Genomic DNA, 23257 nt, shown 5'->3' with positions numbered 1-23257 from the left:
CATGGGCAAAATCTGCCCCAGTCAACAAGCCAGCAGGATGCTTTTTGCACTGATCTCTCCAGGAAGAGATGAAGGGATACCTGGTTTGTAGAGACTGAAGCACAAGTGAAAATCAACCTGCTCAACACCCCCAAGGCTCGGTTCCAATGAGGTTTCACCTTAAAAATTCAGCGTCCCAAGTGCCCACAGATGATTCTGTGCCTCTAGAGCTGGACAATAGCAGAGCAGCATCCTTTAGGTGCTGCATTTTGAAACCAGGCAGATATGTCCCACATGCATGTAACCTCCTCCTTGGGCCCAGCCTTTAACCAGCAAAGATAATGGGAGCAGAGATGTTGAGCACTGCAGAAATCAGCAGCAAGGGAAAGGCAAAAAAAACCAAACCACAAGAACCATTGCAACACCCCAATCATTTCCACAGTTTGAGAAAAAGTTTTTTTAATAATGCAATCCTCAAGTTTTACCTTATTATGTACATTCATTTTCATGATTTTATACAGTTATTGCATAATGTGGTCATTTACATCTTCCAGTTCAAGTGACATTAGGTGGCACAATTTTGTATTAAACTCTAGTTACACTTTCAGGCAATTACACCAATGTGAAACAAGAACAAGATAGACTATTCCCTTCAGAATGCCTTCTTCACATTGCCCAGATGCAAAGAAAGCATAATGGAGACAGTTGTGATGTTTATGATAATCCCACACTGATTTGTGCTGTTTTGGTAGATTGTAGTGGAGTGTAATGGCAAAAAAACCAAACAACCAAAAGGAAACAGAAAACCAAACCCAAACAACCTTAGGAGGCAAAAAAAAAAATAATTAAACTGGTTAAGAACTGTACACTTCCTTTTTTGGAAAGGCAAAACTACTTCAAGTATTTAGAAAAGTGGGGAAAAAAATAACTTTTTATTTTCAGTAAAAAGGTAAAATAGACTATTTAACCACTGTGTAATAAGTGCCAACAAATTGGTGGAAGTGATTATACATCATGCTAGAAGGAGCAGAAACCATCCTGACATAAAGCCATACTGGAAAAAAAACAAACTCAAAACTAGAAAAAACAGTGCTGATGCCTTTATCAGCTTGCCATGATGAGTGTTTTAAGTGCATGACTGAAAATAAGCACAGTGATGCCACTGGAACCAGTGCAAGTGAGTTCCTGGGGAGCTTAATCTGGAAGAGAAACAAGAGACTGAACACAGACAAGGGGCTGGCTTAAGATGCAAGTTTACAAAAGTAAAGAAAGATTGCAGGAGTAGCCCACAACTCAGTTCAGTTTTGTTCTACACATGTAGAAGCCACAACACATTTCACTCCACAGCAAAAAGAAAATATGAGCAAAAAGATAAAGAAACAGACAGACAAGAATCATTAAGCCACCTCTGAACAGTGAGACAACAAGGCAAAAACAAGCTTTTGAGTGAAAAAGCACCATCATCCTGGATATTTTCCTCTCCCTCACTCAGGACAGAAAGAGAGGCTAATGAGAAAAAAAAAGAGGGAAAAGTATACAGGATGATTGCTTGGCACTTCTGAAAACTGTTTTTTATCTTAAAAAAAAAAAAGAATCAAATAACTTACAAGTAGTAGCAGTGTTTTATGGACAACTACCTTCCCCAAGCCCTTGTCCCTACAGAGGTGACCACAACAGTGTCTGTTTTGGTGGCAAGTGTCTCCATGAGAAGGCAGCACCTCAAAGAGCAGTTTCATTTTCACATTGCAAAACAGTAGCTGGGATTCATTCTGATCTTCACAGCAATTTACTATTCACAGGGCGAAGATTCAAACAAAAAAAAAAATCACCTTTTCAAAGGAATACCAAGGGACAGTGAAAAGCACCCGGACACAGGTTACTGTTAATTCCCCACTTTAGGTTTGTTGAGAAAGTCACTTACCCAAAAAAGTTTTACCCGGGTGAAAGTTAGTGATATGGAGCGTGTGGTCATTAAACCATAAAAATATGTGATCCTGCAATACTGGTTGAGCACCTTCTAATCCCACAGACTCGAATTAAAAATTTGAACTGCTGAGCACTTTGATTATCCCAATTCAACCTTTTTTTTTTTCCCATCCCCCTTTAAGCGGGAGACTGGCGGCGATCGTGGCGCAACATTCCGGCCAAAGTTCAGCTCTTTCATGGAACACGACACAGAGGCAGAACGGGAAGGTAAAAGGAAGAGGGGTCACTAAAAAGCAGCATGAGAATGTTTACTCCAGAAGAGCTCAGTTTTTACCACATGGAAAAGCACGAGTGCGATGGCTCCGGTCGCGGTTGGAGCTGCTCTCACAGCGACCAGCACGACACAGCCGGCACCAACCCTCGAGCAAAAGCAAAGGAAACCAGAGGATGTGCAAAGCAGGCAGCCCCTGCTCCTCAGCTGAAACAGATTGTGTTCCAACGTGATTAACTCCTGAAAATTCGGTAAGATACGCTGGTGTCACATTACAGCAAAAATAGTGTTTCGACTCTCACTACAAAAAGATTAAGGATTCTGTTCTGGTCCTGCCTAATCCATTCGTGACTTGCAGGGCACAGCCCTTGCCACATTGCCAGAAAAGGCAGTTCCATTTTCCTGTGCTGAAGAAAGTAGGAGGCTTAGTGGTTATAAAGTTCATCTTTTAAAGTGCACTGTCATTTTAAACACACTTTCCCTCTTAAAAAAAAAAAATAAAACATGTTCTGATATCAACAGTCTATAAAAATAATGGCTGCAACACTCCTCTAAAACTGCAACTTAAAATCAAGTCAAGTTAGCAAGATTCAAATCTTCTGCAAAAAAGATATGAACCCAAAAATAAAATAACCTTCCTGCAGAGAATTGCCAAGCAAAACCTCACACACTGTCCTACAAGCCCCTCTTCCTAAACAGCATCTCACGGAAAATCCAGTTTCTTCCAGCTGACAACCTCAAGAAAACAGAGGTCTAAACAAATCAGTCCTTTCCACCAGTCACCTACATAACTGCAGGTGTGGGTGCTGGTGCAGTTTTTCCATCAACTCCTCCTCTGTAGGTTCTTCCAAAACATCTCTACAAAGAAAAAGCATGAGTTGTTAGGGGCAGCAAAGGGAGCTTTCTCAGCATTTGTTTGAGCAATGCACATACTGAGGATGTGACGTGTGCTCGTTTCAAGAATGAAACAAGGAATTAAAATCACAATAAGTTGATGCTCCCTAAAGATGCATCTACTTGCAAATGATCCATCCTCTACAGATGTGTCATGGAAACCAGCAGCTGTTTTCCCACAAGAAGCAGGGAAGCAATTTCCTGCACACAGTACAACACAAGTGAAGGTCAGTAGATTTGTTTTCCTGAAAAAACTCCCAGATGAGAACATGTTCCCAGTGCTACTATTGAATATCCAACGTGCACCAGAAGTTCCACTCACACACGATCATCAAGTCTCAACTCACCACCCACAATTTCATAATAAGCCAAGAACACGCATCACTTTCCTCATCTTCCCTTTTCTTCTTTCCCTTGTTTTTGTCCCCCTCAGCAGTTGTTCCCCTCACCCCCAGCACCTCTTCTCCCACCCTGCTACGAGCACAAAGCATACAAAGGTTAGGCTTCCACGTCAGCTTAAACCAGGCCTAACTAAAGCACTTGTTGATTTTTTCCCAACTAAGTTTGCTTCAGAGGGAGGAAATGGAAGACAAGCCTTTGCCCTCTTGCAGGCAGCACATCTCCTTTAAAACAGAACATAAAGAAACCTAGATTGATTATCAAATCCAGTCCAACTCACCTGAACATTAGTTCCACTGTCCTCTGGTATTCAACATCTGAAAGAGACTCTCGATGACAGCGACGGTCCCACTTGTGAATAAAGTTCTGAAATGTAAAAGGAACGGGGGAAAAATTAAAAGGACTACTTCTGATGACATCAGAAATATCTAGTCACTATGTCTGCAGGTAAGCTTTGGGAGGGGGGTGAGCTTTGTTTTTAAACTCAGTGCCAGAGCACATTTACTGGCTGTGGGTCACTGCTTTATTTGAGCCTGTTTTTCAGGAAAGAAATAACTAACTTTCTCATCACAAACTGAAAGAACAGCAGAGCACAGGAGAGCCCTGCTGCCTTCTGCTCCTAGCAAGGACTGCCTCCCCAAGACAACCAAGTGAACTACCCACAAATTTTTACCTGCTCTGAATTTCTTCCACTTTAAAACCCCAACCGTATATAAACCTACTGCTAGTCCAGGCATCACAGCTTAAAGCTCAGCTACTGGTTTTGTCACGTTCTCTTCCCCATCCTGAATAACACTGACAAATTAATAACTGGGGAGCAGACAAGGCAGCTCAGGGGAAAAATAAAAGGGGGGGAGAAAAATAGTGAGATGCTGCTCTCCTCCTTCAGAATGCTGCATCTTGGCTCTTACAGCAAAAACTTTGGCCACAGCCCTGCAGAAGTAAGCAGACAGAAGATGTCTTGGACTGAAAAGTTTGCCATTCTTCCTACTGTAATAAATTTAAATTCTCAATACCTTCAGCAACAACAAAAACATCTCCCAAAGAAAGTTTTAGAGGTTTTGAGATGGGGTGAAGTGCCCTCTACAGGTACTCAGTTCCTTCCATTACTTAGAAGAGAAGCCTACAATTTTTAACCTGGAGGAGATGGTTCTGATTAGCATTCCCTTCACCATCAGAAATTTGAATTTGCAGGATAAACATACACAAGAAACTGGCAGAACTATATGTTCTTCATGGCATTGCTTGGATACCTCTATTTCCCCAGCTTCTTTGAAAGACTCTAGAATATGGTCTCTTGAAAAGAAATAATCAGTTCCACTCTTCTAGCGTGGAACTGAACAATGGTAAATTCAAATCAGGGTGGGAAGAACCACAGGAGAGCCAAATAAATTAAAAATTTGAAGAGCTAATTTCATTTGCTGATACATTAAAAGGCAAAAAGCCTGCAGTTTGAATAACTAATGCTGAAGTTAAATGCAAATGTACAAGAGACAAGCAATTTTATAATACTTATAATATTTTTCATCTTTATAGAGAGTGATATAATGAAAATGTACATACCCAATGAGATGCAACCAGTTTTGTGACAAAACTGCAAGTAAAGCATACAATTGTCTAGGAAAAAAACCAACCTCCTTCACTCCTCAGGGGAAGGGCAGCGAGGAGAAAGGTAAAGAAAGAACACACACAAGCCCAACATACTATTCTCAAAAAGTTGCCTGGGTTCTTTTAACTTCCTGCAGAAATTAGAACCCAGCTTTGGGATCCAATACCAAATAAACACATTTCCTTACCTCCAGAAGTAAAGCTACGAAGAGATTAACCCAGATGACAGAGGAGATCAACCACCAGGCTACAAAATAGATCTTTGCCCACCTGCAGATCAGATTACACAGACAATAAGCAAGGCAGGCAGTAAATACCCTCAGCCTCAAAAGTGAGCAGAGCACCATGAAATCACATTTTTCCTTGAAATATAATGCTACTCCTTTTTTGATGTCAAACGAGGTAGGGAATAAAAAAATTAAAAAATAGAAAAATCTCAGCCCTTCATTACATCAACCAGACTCACTCTCCCCACTCAATCTGCTTAATTGAACTCTGAAGGGACAGAAAAGCAGCCCAGTAGAAGCTGTGCTGGATCACAGCAAGACATCCATCTGGGATAGTATCCTTGGAATGGTCAAAAGCAGAAACATAGGAAAGAGTGCAAAACCACGGCAAAATATCTATGTTGACACCCTATAAGCCCTCCCCAATCTCCAACTGTTTGCAGTTCAGGGATTTCTTGAATTACAGGGAGCTTCCATTCACTGCAGATCCAATGGATTTCTCTGTCATGGCTTGTCCAGTCTCCTCCAGACCACGTTAAACATTTATCCCACACAGAGCCTGCAGAACTTAACTAAGGGCTTGGGATAACCAGCCAAGGAGCACTGGAACAGCTCAACCCAGAAGCCACCCAGTTCATTCAAACATTCCCATAAAGTCATTAGATACAAATGAAAGATATGTCCAAGGGTTTAAGTCTGCCAAAAAAATTGTTCACCCACAGAAGCATTAAATTTCTTTCCTTTATACCTGAATTTCCAGAAGAAAGGTAAGCAGCAGCCCTCTTAGCAGGTGGAATTGTGCCATGTGCATAATTCTTGTTCAGTTACCTTCCAAACTGGATTCATAGGAGACTTTTTCAGTATTGTTACTGCTACTTACGGACTTGAATATCTTGAAAACGCATCCAAAAAGACCTGCCAGTTGTTCACCACCATCACATCCCAGAGGGTCACCACTGCTGCCTAAATAAAGCGAGCAGAACAGAAGGTCAGTGGTTATTTCTCACACCCTCAAGGCTCAGAAAATGAGGAGAGGTAAGAGGAGAGGGGAAGAGGGAAGGATGTCATCAGTGATTGCACTCACGGCAAAGTCATCAAAGTTGTTGGGCCAATATTCCAGCTGCTCGTAGGTCCCACACTGCAAAGTGCCATTAGCAAATGTTGTGTTGGCAGCACTGTGGGAGGATTACAGGGGGATGTGAACACAGCTTTCTGTAAACTGTACCTTAAAACCAAAATTATCCTGAGCGCCCTGCAGAAAGTTCATTATCTCAAAGGCAGAAAACGAGGGAAACAGTTCAAAACCAGACGAGCCTTCCTGCAATTTCAGTGCAGCAAGAGGAGACAGAAGATAAGGTCTTGTGATTTAACATTTAAAATTCAAACATTAAAATTCAGCTCCGAGAATAAGAGAAAACAAACAACAACAAAACAACCACAAACAGGTGCTTTTGAAAGACAGGATTCTTTGTGGGCAGCGATGTTGAGAACCTTACCTGGTGTTTCCCAAGGGAACAACGGCACCTTTAAACAGCATTATGCCAGTGATTGCAAATGCATAGAAAACCACCTGGGAGGAACACAAGCAGCTGTTAGCTTTGAATATTTCTGTCACTAAATGAGAAAGCAACGCAATTAATATGGAATTTATATTTGTACCACAGGTGAAGGAATTACGTCAAGAACAACACCTGAAGCTTTTAAAGTGAAAATACTTAACTGTTTGCTCTTACTTTTTAATATTCTATTTAACTTTCTGTTCTTAAAGTGAGTTAAATCCTTTTATTTTATGATCTATTTTACTTTTTGATCTGTTTTGCTTTTTTGTGTCTCAGAGTGCTGATATTTAACTGTTAACGTTGCAGAATAGCAACTTAAACTAACACACACTGACGGTATTTACAAAGCATAATCTAAATATTTTTATTTAGGGCGTTTTCTGCTAGATTCAGTGAAAATAAGCTTCTATTAAACTTAGCTGAAGGACAAAACCAAGTCAGTATTTTATATTACACCAGCAACTTTCTTAAAAATGTTACAATTAGCCTAAAAATAAAGTTTTCAGTAACACAGAGGGGTTTGAAACTTCTTTCTTTTACTTGTTGGAAATGCAAACTTCCCTTTAAAGAGACACCTTTCAGTCTTTAGCAGCCACTTGGGTGATTTTACAGTTTTTATCCTACAAAGATTGTTCTAGAAATAACCTACAGCTTCACTCCTCTGAGAAAGACCCACTTGACCCAGGAAAGCTTGAAACAAGCTGAGTCTTAAAAATAAAAATACTTTTTTCATTTGATTTTTTTTTTATTTTGTTACAAACAGACCTGAGGAGGGGGAAGTCTGGGAGGAAGAGAAGAGAACTGCCCTGGCCTATGAGCCACAGCACTTTGAACATCACTGGAGTAAGTTGAAGCTGATATTTCACAGCCTGCCAGAAGATGGGGCATCTGGCCTGGCAATAAAATTAATTTTATTCTTTGAAAGAAACCCCATATATTTCAAAGACTCACTGCATGAGAAATTAGCTAATTAGTTACATTACTTTATCAGCACGTGTTCCAGCCTAACTTTAGGAAAGATATTTTCTATCAGCTGGCAATGGAGTCAGATTTCAGCAGAGCAGCAGCTCAGTGACAGCTTCCACATAGCCTGGGGCAAAAGCAAATTAAACTAAGGGAAGTGGCAAGCACTGTGGCAGACTTGCCTCACAACTGCTGCAAAACTACAATTCACACTCCTGACATTCAGGGCAATCAGCAGCAGCCACTTTATGAGAATCATGTCTCACATATATGCATAGATGCACTACAGTGAAACACTAACGCACATTTTATGAAAATAAAAATCAAGCCTATCGCTACAGGCTCCCATCCCTTCTTTCAGGAATGAAAGAAAATACTTCTCAGTTCCAAGAGTAGCTCCCAGTGGCAAGTGTGACTTGCAGAGCACAACAAAAGTTGTTACCAAATTTGCTTTGCCCCAACCAATATCTTTATTTCAAGCTGCAACACACACCAACCTAGGGCCCCTTCTCTACAGATAAAAGTAGAGATTATTAATGACAAAAACAGACATTCTGGTTAAATTGCATGCTAAATGTATAGACTAGAACAACAAATCATTGGTCCCTAACCACTACCTCAAAATAAAGTATCCTACAAAACCCCATGGACAATAACAAAACCAAACCTACCCAAGCACTTCTTTGCTCTACCAGGAAGACATTGTTGCAAAGCCAGAAACTCAGGATTTGGGAGGATTTGTGTCATGGACATCATGCATTGTGATCCACCCTTTAATCACATGGTTACAGAGCATGTGCTCTACACAGACACACCCAAACCAGGATGACAGGAGGCTTTCAAAAGTCATGTCCAAACATGCCATCTCAAGACCTTCTCAACTGGAAAACAATTTTCAAGTGGTTCTGCCATTTAATAAGCAAATGTTAATAAGCAAATCAGGGTAAGGAAAACTGGTCTGCTTTTAGCATGGATGAATTTTGATTTGCAACCAGAGTATCCAGCCTGAGGCAAGCACTCTGAGGAAGCTTCAGTCACTCTCACAAAGATCCTCCTGATAAAAGAGGCACTGTCACTGTGCACAGGCCATAACAAAACAGCAGTTTGTCCTGGCTTTCAAACACATGCCCTGGAGAAGAACTGGCTGATTGAGGAGAAATGTTAGTGATCCTGGTGACTGTACAAGATACTTGTTAACTCTGTTGGAGACATACCCTTATTAGACTGCTAACTATAACAAAGCAAATGACAACCTTGCATCATGACTTACCACGAGGATTCCTGCAAAGGCTCTTAAGTTTTTTACCAGGTCCAGCAATGTAGTGACAACCAAAGCCATGAACTAAAACAAAGCAGAATTCTACATGTATGACATTCATCCCACTTCCATTCCACGTCAAATTATTTTTACTTAAAGGACAAAGAAATACCAATGGGGAAAATTAACTATGTCTACATGCAGGACATCTTTGATAGAGAGAAATTTCCATGATTTATTTAAAATGAATGAACAATGCTGTAGGAGCCTTTTTCACAGACAGACATCATCATAAGTCTTAAATATATACAGGCACTGCAACCTAAAGGACTGTATGTCTAGTAAGACTAGAAAGAATGGGAGGCAAGCAAAACACCAGCACCTCCCAGCTCCAGGGTGACTGCTTCATATTTGACCCCCATAATTCCTATTTTACACTTTCCACTGACACCATGACCTCTGATTACATCAGGTTTGGTATTTATGGCTTATTGAAGTAAGATATAAATCCTACACCCAACATTAATTTGGGCTTAGCTTTTAAGCAAGTAAATGCAGGATTATAACAAACAATCAAAGTGATTTCTGATTCAAGTACATGTATCATGGTGGAAATACCTCTGCTGGGAAGGTGGAGGAGGATTTATCCCACAAAACCCTTTGCATTACCAAATGTCTTGCAGCATCTAGTGAAAGCAATTCTAACTCCTCCTTAGTACAAAGTTCTCCAAGGATATCCCAGCCACTCATCTAATGAAGTGAAGCACCACTCATCTAGTGAAGCACCACACAAGCTGCACGAGTGTTTCTGGATAAGTTTGCCCACCTTAGAATAGCAGCAGCAACTGCCACCACACCAACAGAACTTGTCTGCTGCCTCAACAGAGAAAACCAGCTCCAGAGACAGGGAGTTTGTGAGGGGCTGTGCAACAGCCGGGACAGTCAGAGCTGAGCTCTGATCCCACCCATGGGCAAAAGAATTGCAGTCTGTACATTATTCTGAAAGGCTGGAACAAAGTTTATGAGGTGACCAAGAAAGAAATGAGAGTTGTGGAGGGATGAGCAATCACCTTCATGTTGGGGATGATCCGCAAGAAGCGGAACACGATCAGCATGTTCACCAGCCGCACCATATCCCACAGGGATAACAAGCCCATGAACTCGGGTCTCCTGGGAAAGATGGGAGAAAAATAACTAATCAGAGAAACAGCTCGTGACAGAGAGACAGAGTTTCATCTCCTGGGCTACAGGTAACTGTAAGTACGTTCATTTACTCAGCAGGAATCTCACCCTTAACAACTGTTGCAGGAAGCGACCTGTTTAACCTGGGCTCTTAAATGTGCAGAGAGTGCTCCTTAAAGTGCATGTTCATCAAAGAAATTATTTAAGACAACACTGCAGAGAACATATATTCTAGATAACAGTCACATTGCTGTCCTGAAGGTGTTACATCTACAGACCAACAGCACACACTCACCAGTGACTCATGGGGGTTATAATCTGTTTGCAGTGACTGACACAAAGACCTAACAAGTCTAACCTAACTGGTGCTCCAAGATGTAGAGCAATCAATCATCTGCATTTAAGAATCAAAGGGCGAAGTCAAACCCAAACAGAATCAATTCTAAGATAATAATGAATGCCATTAGACTGTAGCAATTACTATTCTGCCAACCACCACTTTTTTGTAGTGTTGTTTTTAGTAGTGTTCGAATATAAGCCATTTTCAAAACATAAGGTCTACCAGTCTCTGCAGAGATAACAAGTGTAAATTGTTTTTTGTAACAAAAAAAGATCAGGAGAGTTATCCAAAAGCTGTTTGATCTTAAAAAAAAAAAAATCAAAATACAACTGCTTGGTATTCCAGTATAGACAAATAGTCTATGGGTATTTTTCTACTAAATTTTACAGCATGACCCAGCCCAGTCACTGAGCAAAGTGCAGCAGTTCACAAAGGTCACCTACCAGCCAGGATGAGGGAATCCATACACAGCAAAAGTTGCAATCTCCAAAATCTTTAGTTAGGAAAGAAAGAGAGGGAAAAAAGGTCAAAACTTTACTTTGTAATTCTGAGTTTCAGAAATTCTGTAAGCTTCTTGACAGGAAACATTTTTAAGAGCATTAAGCTGCTTTTTTGACTCACTTTAAAGCTCTGAATTGTCATATTTGCCCAGTTATTCCCCAAATTATCTCAAAGTACATAGGTCATTCAGTAAAAGGATCTACAGTGAATACCATTAGCCATGAATTTGACCTCATCTGCCACATGGGCTTCAGGCTTTTACCAAATAGTTATTACAATAACCTGCCTCTTTATTGAAAGAACAAGGTCATCTTAGCTGCATAACAGAACTCCTTATGCAATTATTTCAAGAGCTGAATATTTCCAAATAGCAATAAAAAGACTTCTTATAAGAAAACTCACCTTTTCCATGGATTTAAATAAGCCTGCCTTCAGAAAGCAGACCCTAAAGGAACCATGCACCAGCAAAAACTTTCAAGCCACTGAAAACCACTGCTCACATTGTTCAGCTCAGCCTGTCAGTGTTGAAGAAAGAGCAATCCCACCAGCTCTTGGAGTTCCCAACCTCCCTACCCAACAAACACATTAGTTAACAAAACACTTACCAGCAAAATTACAGTCAGAAGTCCATCAAACCTATTGCTTGGGTAAGACAAGTATCTTCTCAAGCCCATTGCTAAGATTTTCAGCAACATTTCCAGCAGATAGTACAGGATGAAGAAGCAGTTGATGGCCTTCACCCCCCAAAATAAAAGCAATCATTAGAATTACTGGCATCTCAGGGAACAGCAATAACTGTAGGAATGCTACTGCATCTTACCCCCAGGAAGAAGTCATCTCTTTCAGAAGGCTGTTTATCTGCATCCATCACCAAAACCACCTTAAACAGGAAATATTTTATGAATCCACTGCCTTACTGCTACCTAAAACAGATTTTTAAGCACAAGAAGAGTCTTTCATGGTTTGCACAGACCTTTTCCAAGCAGCTGAGAATATATTTTTAACTGCAGGTATTCCCTCTCAACTTAAGACTTTACATGACTAAAGTATGCCAAAACCCTGCCAGCTGCTACAAAAAATGGTTGTTTAAAGAGAGACTAAAGAACAAAAACAGAACTTAGGTTTGTAGCAGAGGAAAACCAAAAAAACAGACAAAAAGCCCACAACAAAAAAACCCTTTTACTTACACAGATAGAAATAATGTTTGCAAGGGCTACCACATTCCCCAAGTAGCCAAAGTAGGGATGGCCAAAGGCAAACTGCAATTTCTGCATAAAATGGGATTGGTACTCTGGACTGGGAGGATGCTGAAAAGAACACAAAGGATTTGCTGAGAATCAAAGCATAAGCATTTTAATAGTACTAAAATAATAAAACCCCACACCCAAGCTCAGCTTTTAAAAGAAGCCAGACATTTTCAAAGCAAAACTTCAGGACCACAGGCTAATTTTGACATTTCAGCTGGAAAATGTTTCCAAGCTGTGGCTGTTCACAGCAAAAGTTCATTTCTGATTATGGCACAACACAAGGGAATGGCAGAGAAGGGAGACAGTCCAACCCTTCTTCAGTACCCCAAGCAGGTAAACTAAACACCAAGGTATTAATTGTACCCATTCCTTCCCCATTTCCCAGCGTTTAATTCAGAAGTCTTGGTTACATGCAAACACAGAAAAGAACATTTCTTAACCCTCAAATAGTTGTGTTTTGTTTTTTTCTTTCTCCCTCCAAGAGGAGAAGGCTGCTTTCTGCCCATCTTCATCTGAACACTTAAAGAATCCATATTTTGTTCTTCACTCAGGGACTGGAGAAAAGTCTTTGAGTATATTTAAGTGTTACCCTGCAAAGACTAACACAATTGAAGAGGCATTCCTTTAATGTAGGACTGTCACAACAAGACAAATCCCTCCTATTTCATCAAAACCAATTTACCAGGGAGGTAATTCATTTCTCCACAGCACCTCTCAGAGACCCCATGCTGTAAATCCAACTCCTATTCTTTGTTTCCTTGTAATGAATCTTCCTACTAGACAAATACACACAGAGATCTTATCAATTTTGTTTGGCAAAGTCGCTTTAAAATGCTGACAGAATAAACAATGCTGTACATTTAGGGCAATCCCAGATGAATGCTGTGAAAGCCCCCAAAGCCACCTTGTTTGTGACTATAAGAGCAACTCATGAACAACCTCAAAATCAACAACGTGTGATTGCACCTTGTGTTGTGTTTGCATGTTTTAAAGTCTGTTTATACACTTTACAGACAATGCCATCACTTATTTTTGCACAGGACCAGACAACTTCTGATGTTTCATAAACAATGGTCAGATACATACTTGCTTAATGGCATCTTTGTCTAGTTCTTCAAAGAGCTTCTGGAACTGGGCAGCTGACAGCTGGTCACAGGAGCACATTTTGAGTGACTGCACATGAAAGAGAAACATTCAGATCAGAATCTGCAATAGGTGCCTCTGCAAAAAGTGCCAAAACCCTCAGACAATCTTTAAAAGACAGGGAATAGAGATCTAACACAAGCTACTCCAAGCTGTTAGAGTGAGGTTCCATTTTGCTTTAACACAACACTGCCATGTGACTGGAGGATTCCTCTTGCCTTTTCTACTTTCCCCTCTCTGGAACCACAGGCACTTTTGACAAACTTAAAAATTTTTTAGTCCTGTGGTAGTGCCATTATTATGTTATGATCCAAGGAATGCTGCAGCAGAGAGCAGCTCTAGACCACAATACTTCCAGGGAGAAAGTAAAGCCAAAGGAAAAATTAGCTCTGCAAAACAGGAGCTTTCATTCCTCTATACCTCTCTCCAGGTGAATGCATCCCTCATCACACCAAAGAGGGAGCAATTTTAAGGTGAAATCCTTGTCTAAGGACTACTTTTATTCTGAAGATCAAAACATAAACAGACAGTGAGCTGGGCTTCTGTTCACACTTTGAGAAAGCAGCAAAAGGGAGCTGAGCTGAAAGCTGCCATTCCTAAATCAATGGTGTAATCAGGGAAATTTCAGTTCCCACAGCTGTCACATCACAGGGTTTGACAGTCACCAGCATCAGGGCTAAGAAAATTCATTTCTTACCCTCAGGATGGCTTGTTTGCAGCGAGAATCCATCTCAACTTTCTGCAGCACTTGGTGTAAGGCCCCACTGCTGACATATGACCTATTTAAAAGAAAACAGAATGGGCCCTGGTACAGACAACTGTATAGATGGCAAAAAAAAAAAAGCTGTTCCAAATGCATTCCTGCCTTTCTTTTTTGGAAAAACAGGTAAAATTAGAAGTAGAAATAAAAGGGAAACACACACCATAAGTCCCAAATAGCGTGTTATGAATATTCAGTTAAATTAAAAATAAATAAAATGAGATGAGCAACACACTGCCGGTTTTTAAGAGTGGATCCTCAGTAAATTAAACAAAACGTAGATGACCAAAAATGTTTTTTTTTTTTTTGCTAGATAATCTACTGTTTCAACATTGTTCACTTACTGTTGGGCATTAGCAGGAGTCTCTTTCAGGGTGGAAAGCACTTCGAAGGCAGCCCGGATTCCCAGCCGCCTCCTGAAGAGGGAGGACTGAACTGATTTCTGAACAGTAAAAACACCACAGAGGAAACAATTTACTCACACTTCATGCACTACTATGTCCTATGGCCACAGAATACACTGATCCTCTGGCACACATCCTGGATCTGTGATCAGAGATCAGAACAGGGGACTGCCCTCAGCCTCACTCCCTCCAAGAACTCTGTGTACGAGGAGGAAGGAAGCAAGCAGGAAAGCAAACAACTCTGGAATCCAAGTAAACATCCAGGTCATGATTTATTTCCAATTCTGGACTGCATAGGAATATGCCTGTTCCAGAGACACTGGCAACAGCAAAGCTCAAGGATTCACAGCAATTCACACTCCTGTGCAGAGAGAAGAGTGAGACAGCTTGTGAAGCTCCAGCTTCTCCCCTAAAGGCAGAAATCCAGAGCCACAGTTTTTCATGCTTTTTTTTTTCCCCTCCACAATAACCACTTTCAAACTCAGCTGCTTTGTTGGGAATCAAGTTATGTCATGCTCTCATGTGAGGAAGTGAAAAACTGAGAAAGAAGGGAAGAAATAGAGAGGAGGAAAAGGATTACCAAAAATCCTCTTTGCAGGTTCAAACACCCCTCTCCCACAAGAGGGTGGGGGCCATTCCTTCTGTGTAACATTGCTTAAGGCTCACTAGCCAAAAAACTTCTCCTTCTCTCTGGAACTCTACTAGAGCAGGCAGCTATTACTTCACTTTCCCCCCCAAGCCCACACTCCACTCCTCTAAAGGGCTGAAGGAACTATAAAACTATGTAAGTAAGGGGAAGGAACTATAATATATATATTAGGGGAAGCCAGTAATGAAGGAACTATAAGAAGATATGTAAATAAGGGGAAAAAATCACACCCAAAGTCACCAAGTTTCTCCTGACACTAAACCTTAAGGAAATCACAGGCATGAGAACCCTGGGCTGCACCAAGAGGAGCGTGGCCAGCAGGTCAAAGGAGGTCATTCTCCCCTTCTACTCTGCTCTTGTGAGATCCCACCCGGAATGCTGCATCCAGTCCTGGTGTCCCCAACACAAGAAGGACATGGAACTGTTGGAGCAAGTCCAGAGAAGGCCACAAAGTTGATTAAGGGGACTGGAGCATCTTCCCTACAAAGACAGGCTGAGAAAGTTGGGGTTGTTCAACCTGGATAAGAGAAGGATGTGTGGAGACCTCAGAGCACCTTCCAGTATCTGAAAGGGCCTCCAGGGAACTGGAGAGGGACTTCTCATCAGGAACTGTAGTGACAGGAACAGGGAGTAATGGGTACAAATTCAAAGAGGGGAAAGTTAGGTTAGATATTGGGAAGAAATTCTTTACTGTGAGGGTGCTGAGACACTGGCACAGGTTGCCCAGGGAGGTTGTGGATGCCCCATCCCTGGAAGTGTTCAAGGCCAGGTTGGGTAAGGCCTTGAGCAACCTGGTCTAGTGGGAAGTGTCTCTGCCCACGGCAGAGAGGTTGGAATTGGATGATCTTCAAGGTCCATTCCAACCCTTAACATTCTGTGATTCTATGATTTGCAACAATGGCTATTTAGACAGTACAGCAGATTTTCTTCACAAAAACCAAGTCTGAGTTACTCGTTCACCTTGGTCAATTTTATAATAGGGTTTTTTCCCCCCATAACAGTCAAAGTTGCAGATCCACAGCATTCATGGAAGTATGCAAGCAAGTAATTTTGTCACAGAAGGGGATCAAGCTACAGCAGCATACAATGGGAAAAGTATCTCCATCAAAGAACACTTAGCATCTTAAAACTTACAACCAGAACAGGCCTCCTGCTTTAATGCACAGATGACACTTAATATTTCACAGGTTCAAGGTTATGGCAGGACACAGAAATTAGAAATGCTTTACTCACCAGGAGGTATCCCCGAAACTGGTTGTATATTATTGCTGTAAGCAAGTTCATCAGAAACAGGTTGCCTATTGGAGAAAAAGAGGCAGCAAGAATTACTGAAATCCATATCCTATTTATCTAAGAAGTTTCAGTGCATATAGTAAATAAAATTTATCATTTAAAGAGGATTAGTTTTCTCGTGTTTGATTTCCAAAGGGGTTTCATGTACTGTAATGTGTGCACTTCTCTGTGACGTGTTACCAAAACCCCCAGGCCACAAGTGAAAATTATCTTACAGACATTACACAATAATTGGAAGAAACGCAAAAAAAGGAGAAATTTATGATTAAACTTTCCTAGGAAAATAAACCACCGTGGCTGTTAAGCACAAGTGTCAGAGTTAAAGTGTATTTACACGACTGAAGACAAGAGGTAACTTACCTAATACAGTGAAGAGGATGAAGAAGATGGAATATGCTCGATTCTTAGAATATGCAGGAATCATCACTGTGTGAGATTGAACAAAAAAAAGAAATAATATTTTAATGCTTAAGATGCACGGTGGAGACCTCGATCAATTTTTGGCAATTGGTAAAAGCTCTTATACAGCTGCACTGGCAATACATAATTACCCCAAAGAAGGGCAAGAATCAAGTTACTAAAGGCATGGAAAACCCTTTTCCAACCTTCCTCTGGCTGTATTAAGAACTACCAGCTGAAAAAATGGTTACAGTAGTCTGCAGGTAATCTTAATTCTATTGTTCTTTAAAAGGAGAGACAAGAGCTGTTTCTGAAAGATGCTCACCATCAGGATTGTTTGCAGTAGTCAGCAGGACCAACAGGGATGTCAGAGAATCCGGCAGATTCCGGAAATACACCACCCACTCCTTATCCTGCTGGTTATCCTGGTCAAAGAGATGGTCATTGTTAGGAGAAACACTGAAGAATCACTGTCTTACCAAGGAAAGGGGGGAAAAAAAGAACTAAAGTCAGTCAATAATCGATTTCTTACGCACATAATCACATCTACCCCGTGAAAAAAAGCACAAACCAAGCATCAAAATGAAGACATTATGTGGGAATACAGAGCAATCACTTCACTTATTAACAGCAATTAAAAAACACCAGGAACAACAGGAAACTCAATATAGAAGCTATGTCACAAACTGACAGCACAGGAATCTGAAACGACCCTCGATTGATATAAGAAGTATCACCTCTTAGCCTGCAAGAGGTTATACTGCAGATAAAATATGACTGAAAAAAAAAATAATTAAAAAAATAAATCACACCTGCAGCTCTACCAGCACACCCACTGAGTGTCTTTCACTTCCCCTTTGCCTTCCAAATAAAAAACTTAAAATCCCCTGGATCAGTTTTTTGTACAAAAGTTACTAGCACTATGCAAAACAAAGGTTTTCCCCTTCTTCTTGCTATCCCCTCAGGCAGTAACTCATGCACAGCACAGGAATTGCTGGGCAAGTAGAAAACAGGTGACTGTTTTGAAAAAAAATGAAGATTTAAAATGCTATGTTACAATATCAATGAAAATATTGCTAGAGCTTAAACACCTTGGAGAAAGAAAATTTAAAAAAAAAAAAGGATAAGTGCTATGGCACCCAGAATGTATTTGCAAATACTTTGGCAACTAAGGTCATCACAGTTATCTTGTGGCTCAGGGAAAACATCAGATGATTTGCTAAAGCTCAGTGTCAAAATCTTCATCAAAAACATACTGGGAGGCTAATCTTGGGTCATCCACATATTCCCACCCCCTCCAAGGTCAAGCAGAGACAGACAAAAAAAGATGCAGAGTGCAAACAATACAAACATGAATGATGCAGCACAGAACAAACAGCCCTTGAATCTGCTGCAAGGATTGCAAAATGTACCTCTAGAGGACGTAAACAAGACAATGCAAAAATGTAGAGGCATGAATTTCGTTAATAAATGTATTTTTAGAACTTGGCTTTCAGTAATTCGCCTTGTCAGATAAAATTAGTTTGTATGGATGTCAGAGCAGCACATCAAAATAGGAAAGTCCACTCTGTAATTTGTTATTTTTCACCTAAATGTACACAAAATTGACTGGTTTAGGTACACAAGTTATATTCCCACTGCTGGGAAAGCTCATAACTGAAGTTAGATGTGACATACAAAGATAACACAAAGATCCAGAATGCAACTTAAAGCAGGAAAACAGAGTTCTGCTTCTGATTTCAGAAATTCCATAAATTGGGAATCCAAAGAATTTGCTGACCACGAGGAAGACTACAGGCAGGCTCAGGTGCAAATTGCAGTAGGAATGAAGGTGCAAAACTGAGATTAAGGAGAGGACTATAATTACTGAGAGAAGTAGGCAGGAAATTTCCGTGCTCACAGTAACACGTTTATGGAAGGCCTTAAAAAGTAAGAACAAAAAACCCACCCAAAATATCTGAGCATAATACATTAAAATACAGGAAATTTTAGAGAGAGGGAACATACCAAGAGCACTGGAACACAATATTATTTTAACCACAAAAGTTCAAATTTGCTTTTCAGAAGCAGGAAGAGAAAAACGAGAGGAAAACCCAGAGATCAGAAACCAAAACATCAGAGTAAAGCAGGTAAAAAAACCTACCAAGGCATGGCCAGGGGTACCAGTATTGGAAGGTGAGAAAGCATGGAAGAAAAATTAGCAAACAGCTAGATAAGGAAGAGAAAAAAAAAAGAAGAGATGAGTGATAACATAAATGAAAAAGCGATGAGAGATTTGGATGCAGAACAGCACAGAGGGTTTCAACAAAAGCAGGGAAAACAACTCAAAGGATCAAACTGGATAAATGCACAAGGAAGTCTCTTGTACAGATGGAACACTGTGCACATGTTAAACCCCTCCAAGTGGACTTCAAACTCATCACAGCAAGTCTGACAAGGTAACATGACCTTTTCAGGGCAAACAAGTTTCACTAGTTTGATTATAAAACTGGACATGAAGCAGCTGTGCAAGTAAAGAGAAAAGCCCCCCGAGACCCAGCACAGCAGAAATGGGAGTGATTACCTTTGTTCGAGCAAACAGCAGCATGGCAAACATGGTGAAGAGGGACAGATGAACAGCCAGCAGCAGGACAACACTGTTGGAAAGAAACCATGTGCATTAACAGCAAATTTATCTTATTCTTAACAACATCCTTTGTTGAAAATGCAATATAAAGGAAACTAGGGTTGTTTTTTTTTTTAAGAAGCTCTATGGAAATAGAACACAATCTAAGTTTTAACCAAAAATAAAAACCACACTTGTGGAGACTCCTCAGCACAAGCTCAGACTTTTTGTGATGTCAATGAGATTCTAACACTTCTTTTTTTTTTTAAAGAAAGGACCATATTTATACCCTCCAAACAAAATACAACACCTTGGCTTGCACACACACCTTTGATTCTCCTGGGGCTTGGTAGTGAAAAAGTAACAGGCAAGGGCAGTGAGTTCCATAAGCTCTACATCTACATGACCCATGTCACAGGAAGAGATCTCTATCAAAAAGTATCATATTGTCTAGTTACAATTTCACCAGTGGGGTTTCCAGCTTAACACTAAAAGTTTATATATATATATATATATATTGCTAAAACCATTTAGAAAGGAAACAGCTGAAGTAAAGCACTCTGAAGACAGATTTACATCCATCTGAAGATGCAAATAAAGAGGTATCTTTTTGTGTGGCCCTCATGACTGGAAGACAATGTGATAAACTGAGAAAATGATTCGAGCTAATTAACAGAAAACAGTGTAAGGTCAATATGACCTGGAGAGAAAAGAAAAACAAGTCATTAAACTTAATTGGACCCCTATAAAGAGATAAAACAAGTTACCTCCGTTTTACCTTGTGTAGGATTTATAATGAGAGAATTTTGTTTAGTTAGCTAGATAATAGCATCTTTCTTAAAATTTATAACTTTGTACAGATAACAAGAGAACATCTGCTGAAAGTCTGATTTAACAATATATTATGGATGCTTATAGATAACATTCTTGTTAAGAAATATCTGTGGAATGTCTGACCTAACAATGTGTAATGTTTATACTCATGTACCTAACAACGTGTAATGTTTATACTTATGTAGAATGAATATTCATGTAGTAGCTGGAAATAAATGTAGAACAAATGTCTTCTTTGGGTGTGACAGGCGTTGGGAGTTGTTGAACCCCCTCCCTGATCACCCAGCGTTGAATTTGCTTTTATCATATAATAAATTCTGATTGGAAATCACCCAACTGGGTTTCTATTTCTCACAACAAGTACACGTGTGTCTACCCATATTTCTGAGAGGTTACCTTGGAGAAAACACAGCACAGACCCTTGCTCAGCTCTTCCCTTACCAAAGCAGAACCAAAAATTCCCACTGCACCAGCATCAAAAACCTTATCTGTCACACACAGAGTCACAACACGTGCATTCTAGAGCTATTTTACAGACTAAAAGGAATCAAAAACCCAATACAACCTCCATCCATTGCTACCTGGCCTCACCAAGAACTTAGAGGGAGGTTGCTCATTTTCCACACAGCAGAACACAAAGATTACTCCCTGCTTGCTGTGAAAGGATGTTTTCTACACTATTACCTACCTTGCCATTTCAGGCAATGTGCTGTTGATACTTTTTAATGTTTTCTTCATCATAGAGGAGTTCTGAAGGAGAAAGAACGGCCGAAGAATCCTTCTTATCCTCAAACTCTGCAAAAACCAACGGATCAGACACTGAGTTCCCATAAGACCGGTGGCACAAACACTTTCCAGGCAAGTTTGCCAAAAAGCACCGATTTAAATACCAACAAAGTCAACAGTGCAACAGAAGAAGGCTGTGCTCAGATGGTAACTCTGCCCCGCTGAGCTCACAAAACAGGCAAAGAGAGATTTCAGACTTCAGATGCCTCATTAAAATGAGGAGAGATTGCTTTAAAAACCACACATTGACATTTCAACAGCCTCATCAGACCACTAATTAGAAACAATCTAACTTCACTGCTCGCTAGACATAACAAGCTGGCAAGAGATGGCACTTTTGTATTTCCTGTCTCAGGAAGGGAATTAATAGTGAGCTGCTTTCAATAAAAACAAATATGCACGCTAAAAATAAGTGCTTGATTTCAATTTTCAGACTGACTTCTTTTTTTGTTTTATAACTAAAGGGCCTGCTTATTACTCAGCAATTTCTGTCTCTGACAAGACTCAAATTGTAATTGTTTTTTTTTTTTTCCCCACAACACTACAGCAAATAATCTGTTTCTTGCCTTCAAGACACTTGCCAGCCTTCAAGTTATTTCTCTGACAACTTATCAGCTGCTTCAGGTGTTTCAGCATCCCGGATTTTAGGATAAAATCCTCTCTGGTCACACTTAACATCAAACCCCCCCCCCCACCAACACCCTTTTCTTCATTGTTCACACATCCCAGGAGTTTAACTACTCTTCTGCCACTGCTTTGTGTGGGAGGCTCCTGTTCAAACTACTCATCCATTATCACACCTAAAGATTCTATGATCACTTCCCCACGCTGTAAACTCAGTTTTCCTCCAAGGTGATTAACTTCTTTCAGCCGCATTGTATTTATTTGGCTTGAATACAAAAAGGACACAGTCACTTTTCTCACTGTTAGATGCTTATAAGCTCAAATAACATTTTTATTCACCATTTCAAGATCACGTCTCTGATGCTCCATCACATCCAGGTCAGCAGTGACCAGTGATGAGAGAATGAACAGTTAAACAGTGTGTCACCCACAGCAGCACCTGCATCCAACCTCATCCTGACCAACACTGACAGTAACTTAAAACAGGTTTGGAAGTTCTCTGAAGACAGCAGATACTGGTCTTGACACGAGAAATGACAAAAGAAGCCAAGTTCAAGATTTCTCCTTCATTCACTTCCCAGCATTTTTACCATCTTAGTGTTTTCTTAACAATGACTGTTAATGAAAAGCCGTGGCAGAGAAAACCAACTGGGAGATGGCATCATTACATAAAGGAGGGCACTTCTAGAGCCATTTCACAAAGCTGACACTCCCCTCAGAACACAACTGCTTTGAACACAGCACAGCTTCAGCTCAGAAAGCAGCTGTTAAAGTACCTTTTACTTACACATCACTGCATAGACTCTGCTGTTGAATCACGTTAAGGATACAATTCTCCAACTGCATGACAAAATTGCTGCCATGCAGTGAGTTTTCTTTAAACTTTCTGCCTACTGACAGACCAGAGCAGCAAAGTTTTATTTAATTTTACCAGTGAACACACACATTAAGAATCAAACATAATCCTTCGCAAGGCAACATCATCAATAACTTTTTCTGTGTTTGTGTGTTCTCCAGCTATCAAAGGCCAAAAATGAACCATCTCCTCCTCATCTCTTAATCTTTCAATGCACCATATTCACCCTGCTGACTATCCCTTTGCAGGCTCTTCTCCTCTGCCACTTTCCACAATCAAGATGCTGATGGTTTCTGCAGAAACCAGTTCTTACCTCTGTGCAGAAAAAGCTCAGCGAGACAATCCAATCACTCAGGGAGACAATTAATGTCAGTATATAAGCCATTAGCCATTTGTTTTTCCAAAATTCCTTCCATCCAATTAAGTAACTCTGGGCAAGGGGAAAAAAAAAAAAAAGGCAACCAAAACTTACTTTAACAATGAATTCCAACACCCCAATATTGGAACATATAATTATATATATAGGAATATATATACCCTAATATTGGAA

At 40.3% G+C, this 23257-nt stretch overlaps 1 protein-coding gene across 1 annotated transcript in view; it reads right to left on the bottom strand.

Annotated features, from left to right (window-relative positions):
- Nucleotides 1-411: 411 nt before the first annotated feature.
- TPCN2 (two pore segment channel 2) overlaps nucleotides 412-23257 on the bottom strand; it is a 27425-nt gene continuing 4579 nt past the window's right edge. Inside the window, exons 6-26 of the mRNA XM_017826785.1 lie at nucleotides 23021-23137; nucleotides 21130-21236; nucleotides 19566-19638; nucleotides 17328-17427; nucleotides 16964-17029; nucleotides 16544-16608; nucleotides 14602-14699; nucleotides 14195-14276; nucleotides 13441-13527; nucleotides 12295-12414; nucleotides 11928-11987; nucleotides 11713-11841; nucleotides 11050-11099; nucleotides 10155-10254; nucleotides 9097-9168; nucleotides 6801-6874; nucleotides 6389-6479; nucleotides 6185-6267; nucleotides 5266-5347; nucleotides 3750-3835; nucleotides 412-3034 (exon numbers count right to left, since the gene is read on the bottom strand). Of these exons, the coding sequence (XP_017682274.1) occupies nucleotides 2956-3034; nucleotides 3750-3835; nucleotides 5266-5347; nucleotides 6185-6267; nucleotides 6389-6479; nucleotides 6801-6874; nucleotides 9097-9168; nucleotides 10155-10254; nucleotides 11050-11099; nucleotides 11713-11841; nucleotides 11928-11987; nucleotides 12295-12414; nucleotides 13441-13527; nucleotides 14195-14276; nucleotides 14602-14699; nucleotides 16544-16608; nucleotides 16964-17029; nucleotides 17328-17427; nucleotides 19566-19638; nucleotides 21130-21236; nucleotides 23021-23137 (1821 nt within the window). The 3' untranslated portion in view covers nucleotides 412-2955. The remainder of the gene's footprint in view (nucleotides 3035-3749; nucleotides 3836-5265; nucleotides 5348-6184; nucleotides 6268-6388; nucleotides 6480-6800; nucleotides 6875-9096; nucleotides 9169-10154; nucleotides 10255-11049; nucleotides 11100-11712; nucleotides 11842-11927; nucleotides 11988-12294; nucleotides 12415-13440; nucleotides 13528-14194; nucleotides 14277-14601; nucleotides 14700-16543; nucleotides 16609-16963; nucleotides 17030-17327; nucleotides 17428-19565; nucleotides 19639-21129; nucleotides 21237-23020; nucleotides 23138-23257) is intronic.

Source organism: Lepidothrix coronata, unplaced genomic scaffold (assembly GCF_001604755.1).
Source record: "Lepidothrix coronata isolate B3197 unplaced genomic scaffold, Lepidothrix_coronata-1.0 Scaffold130, whole genome shotgun sequence".
In the NCBI taxonomy this organism is placed as follows: Eukaryota; Metazoa; Chordata; class Aves; order Passeriformes; family Pipridae; genus Lepidothrix; species Lepidothrix coronata.
Note: the sequence above shows the minus strand (reverse complement) of the source record. Positions and strands in the feature narration are given on the sequence as shown.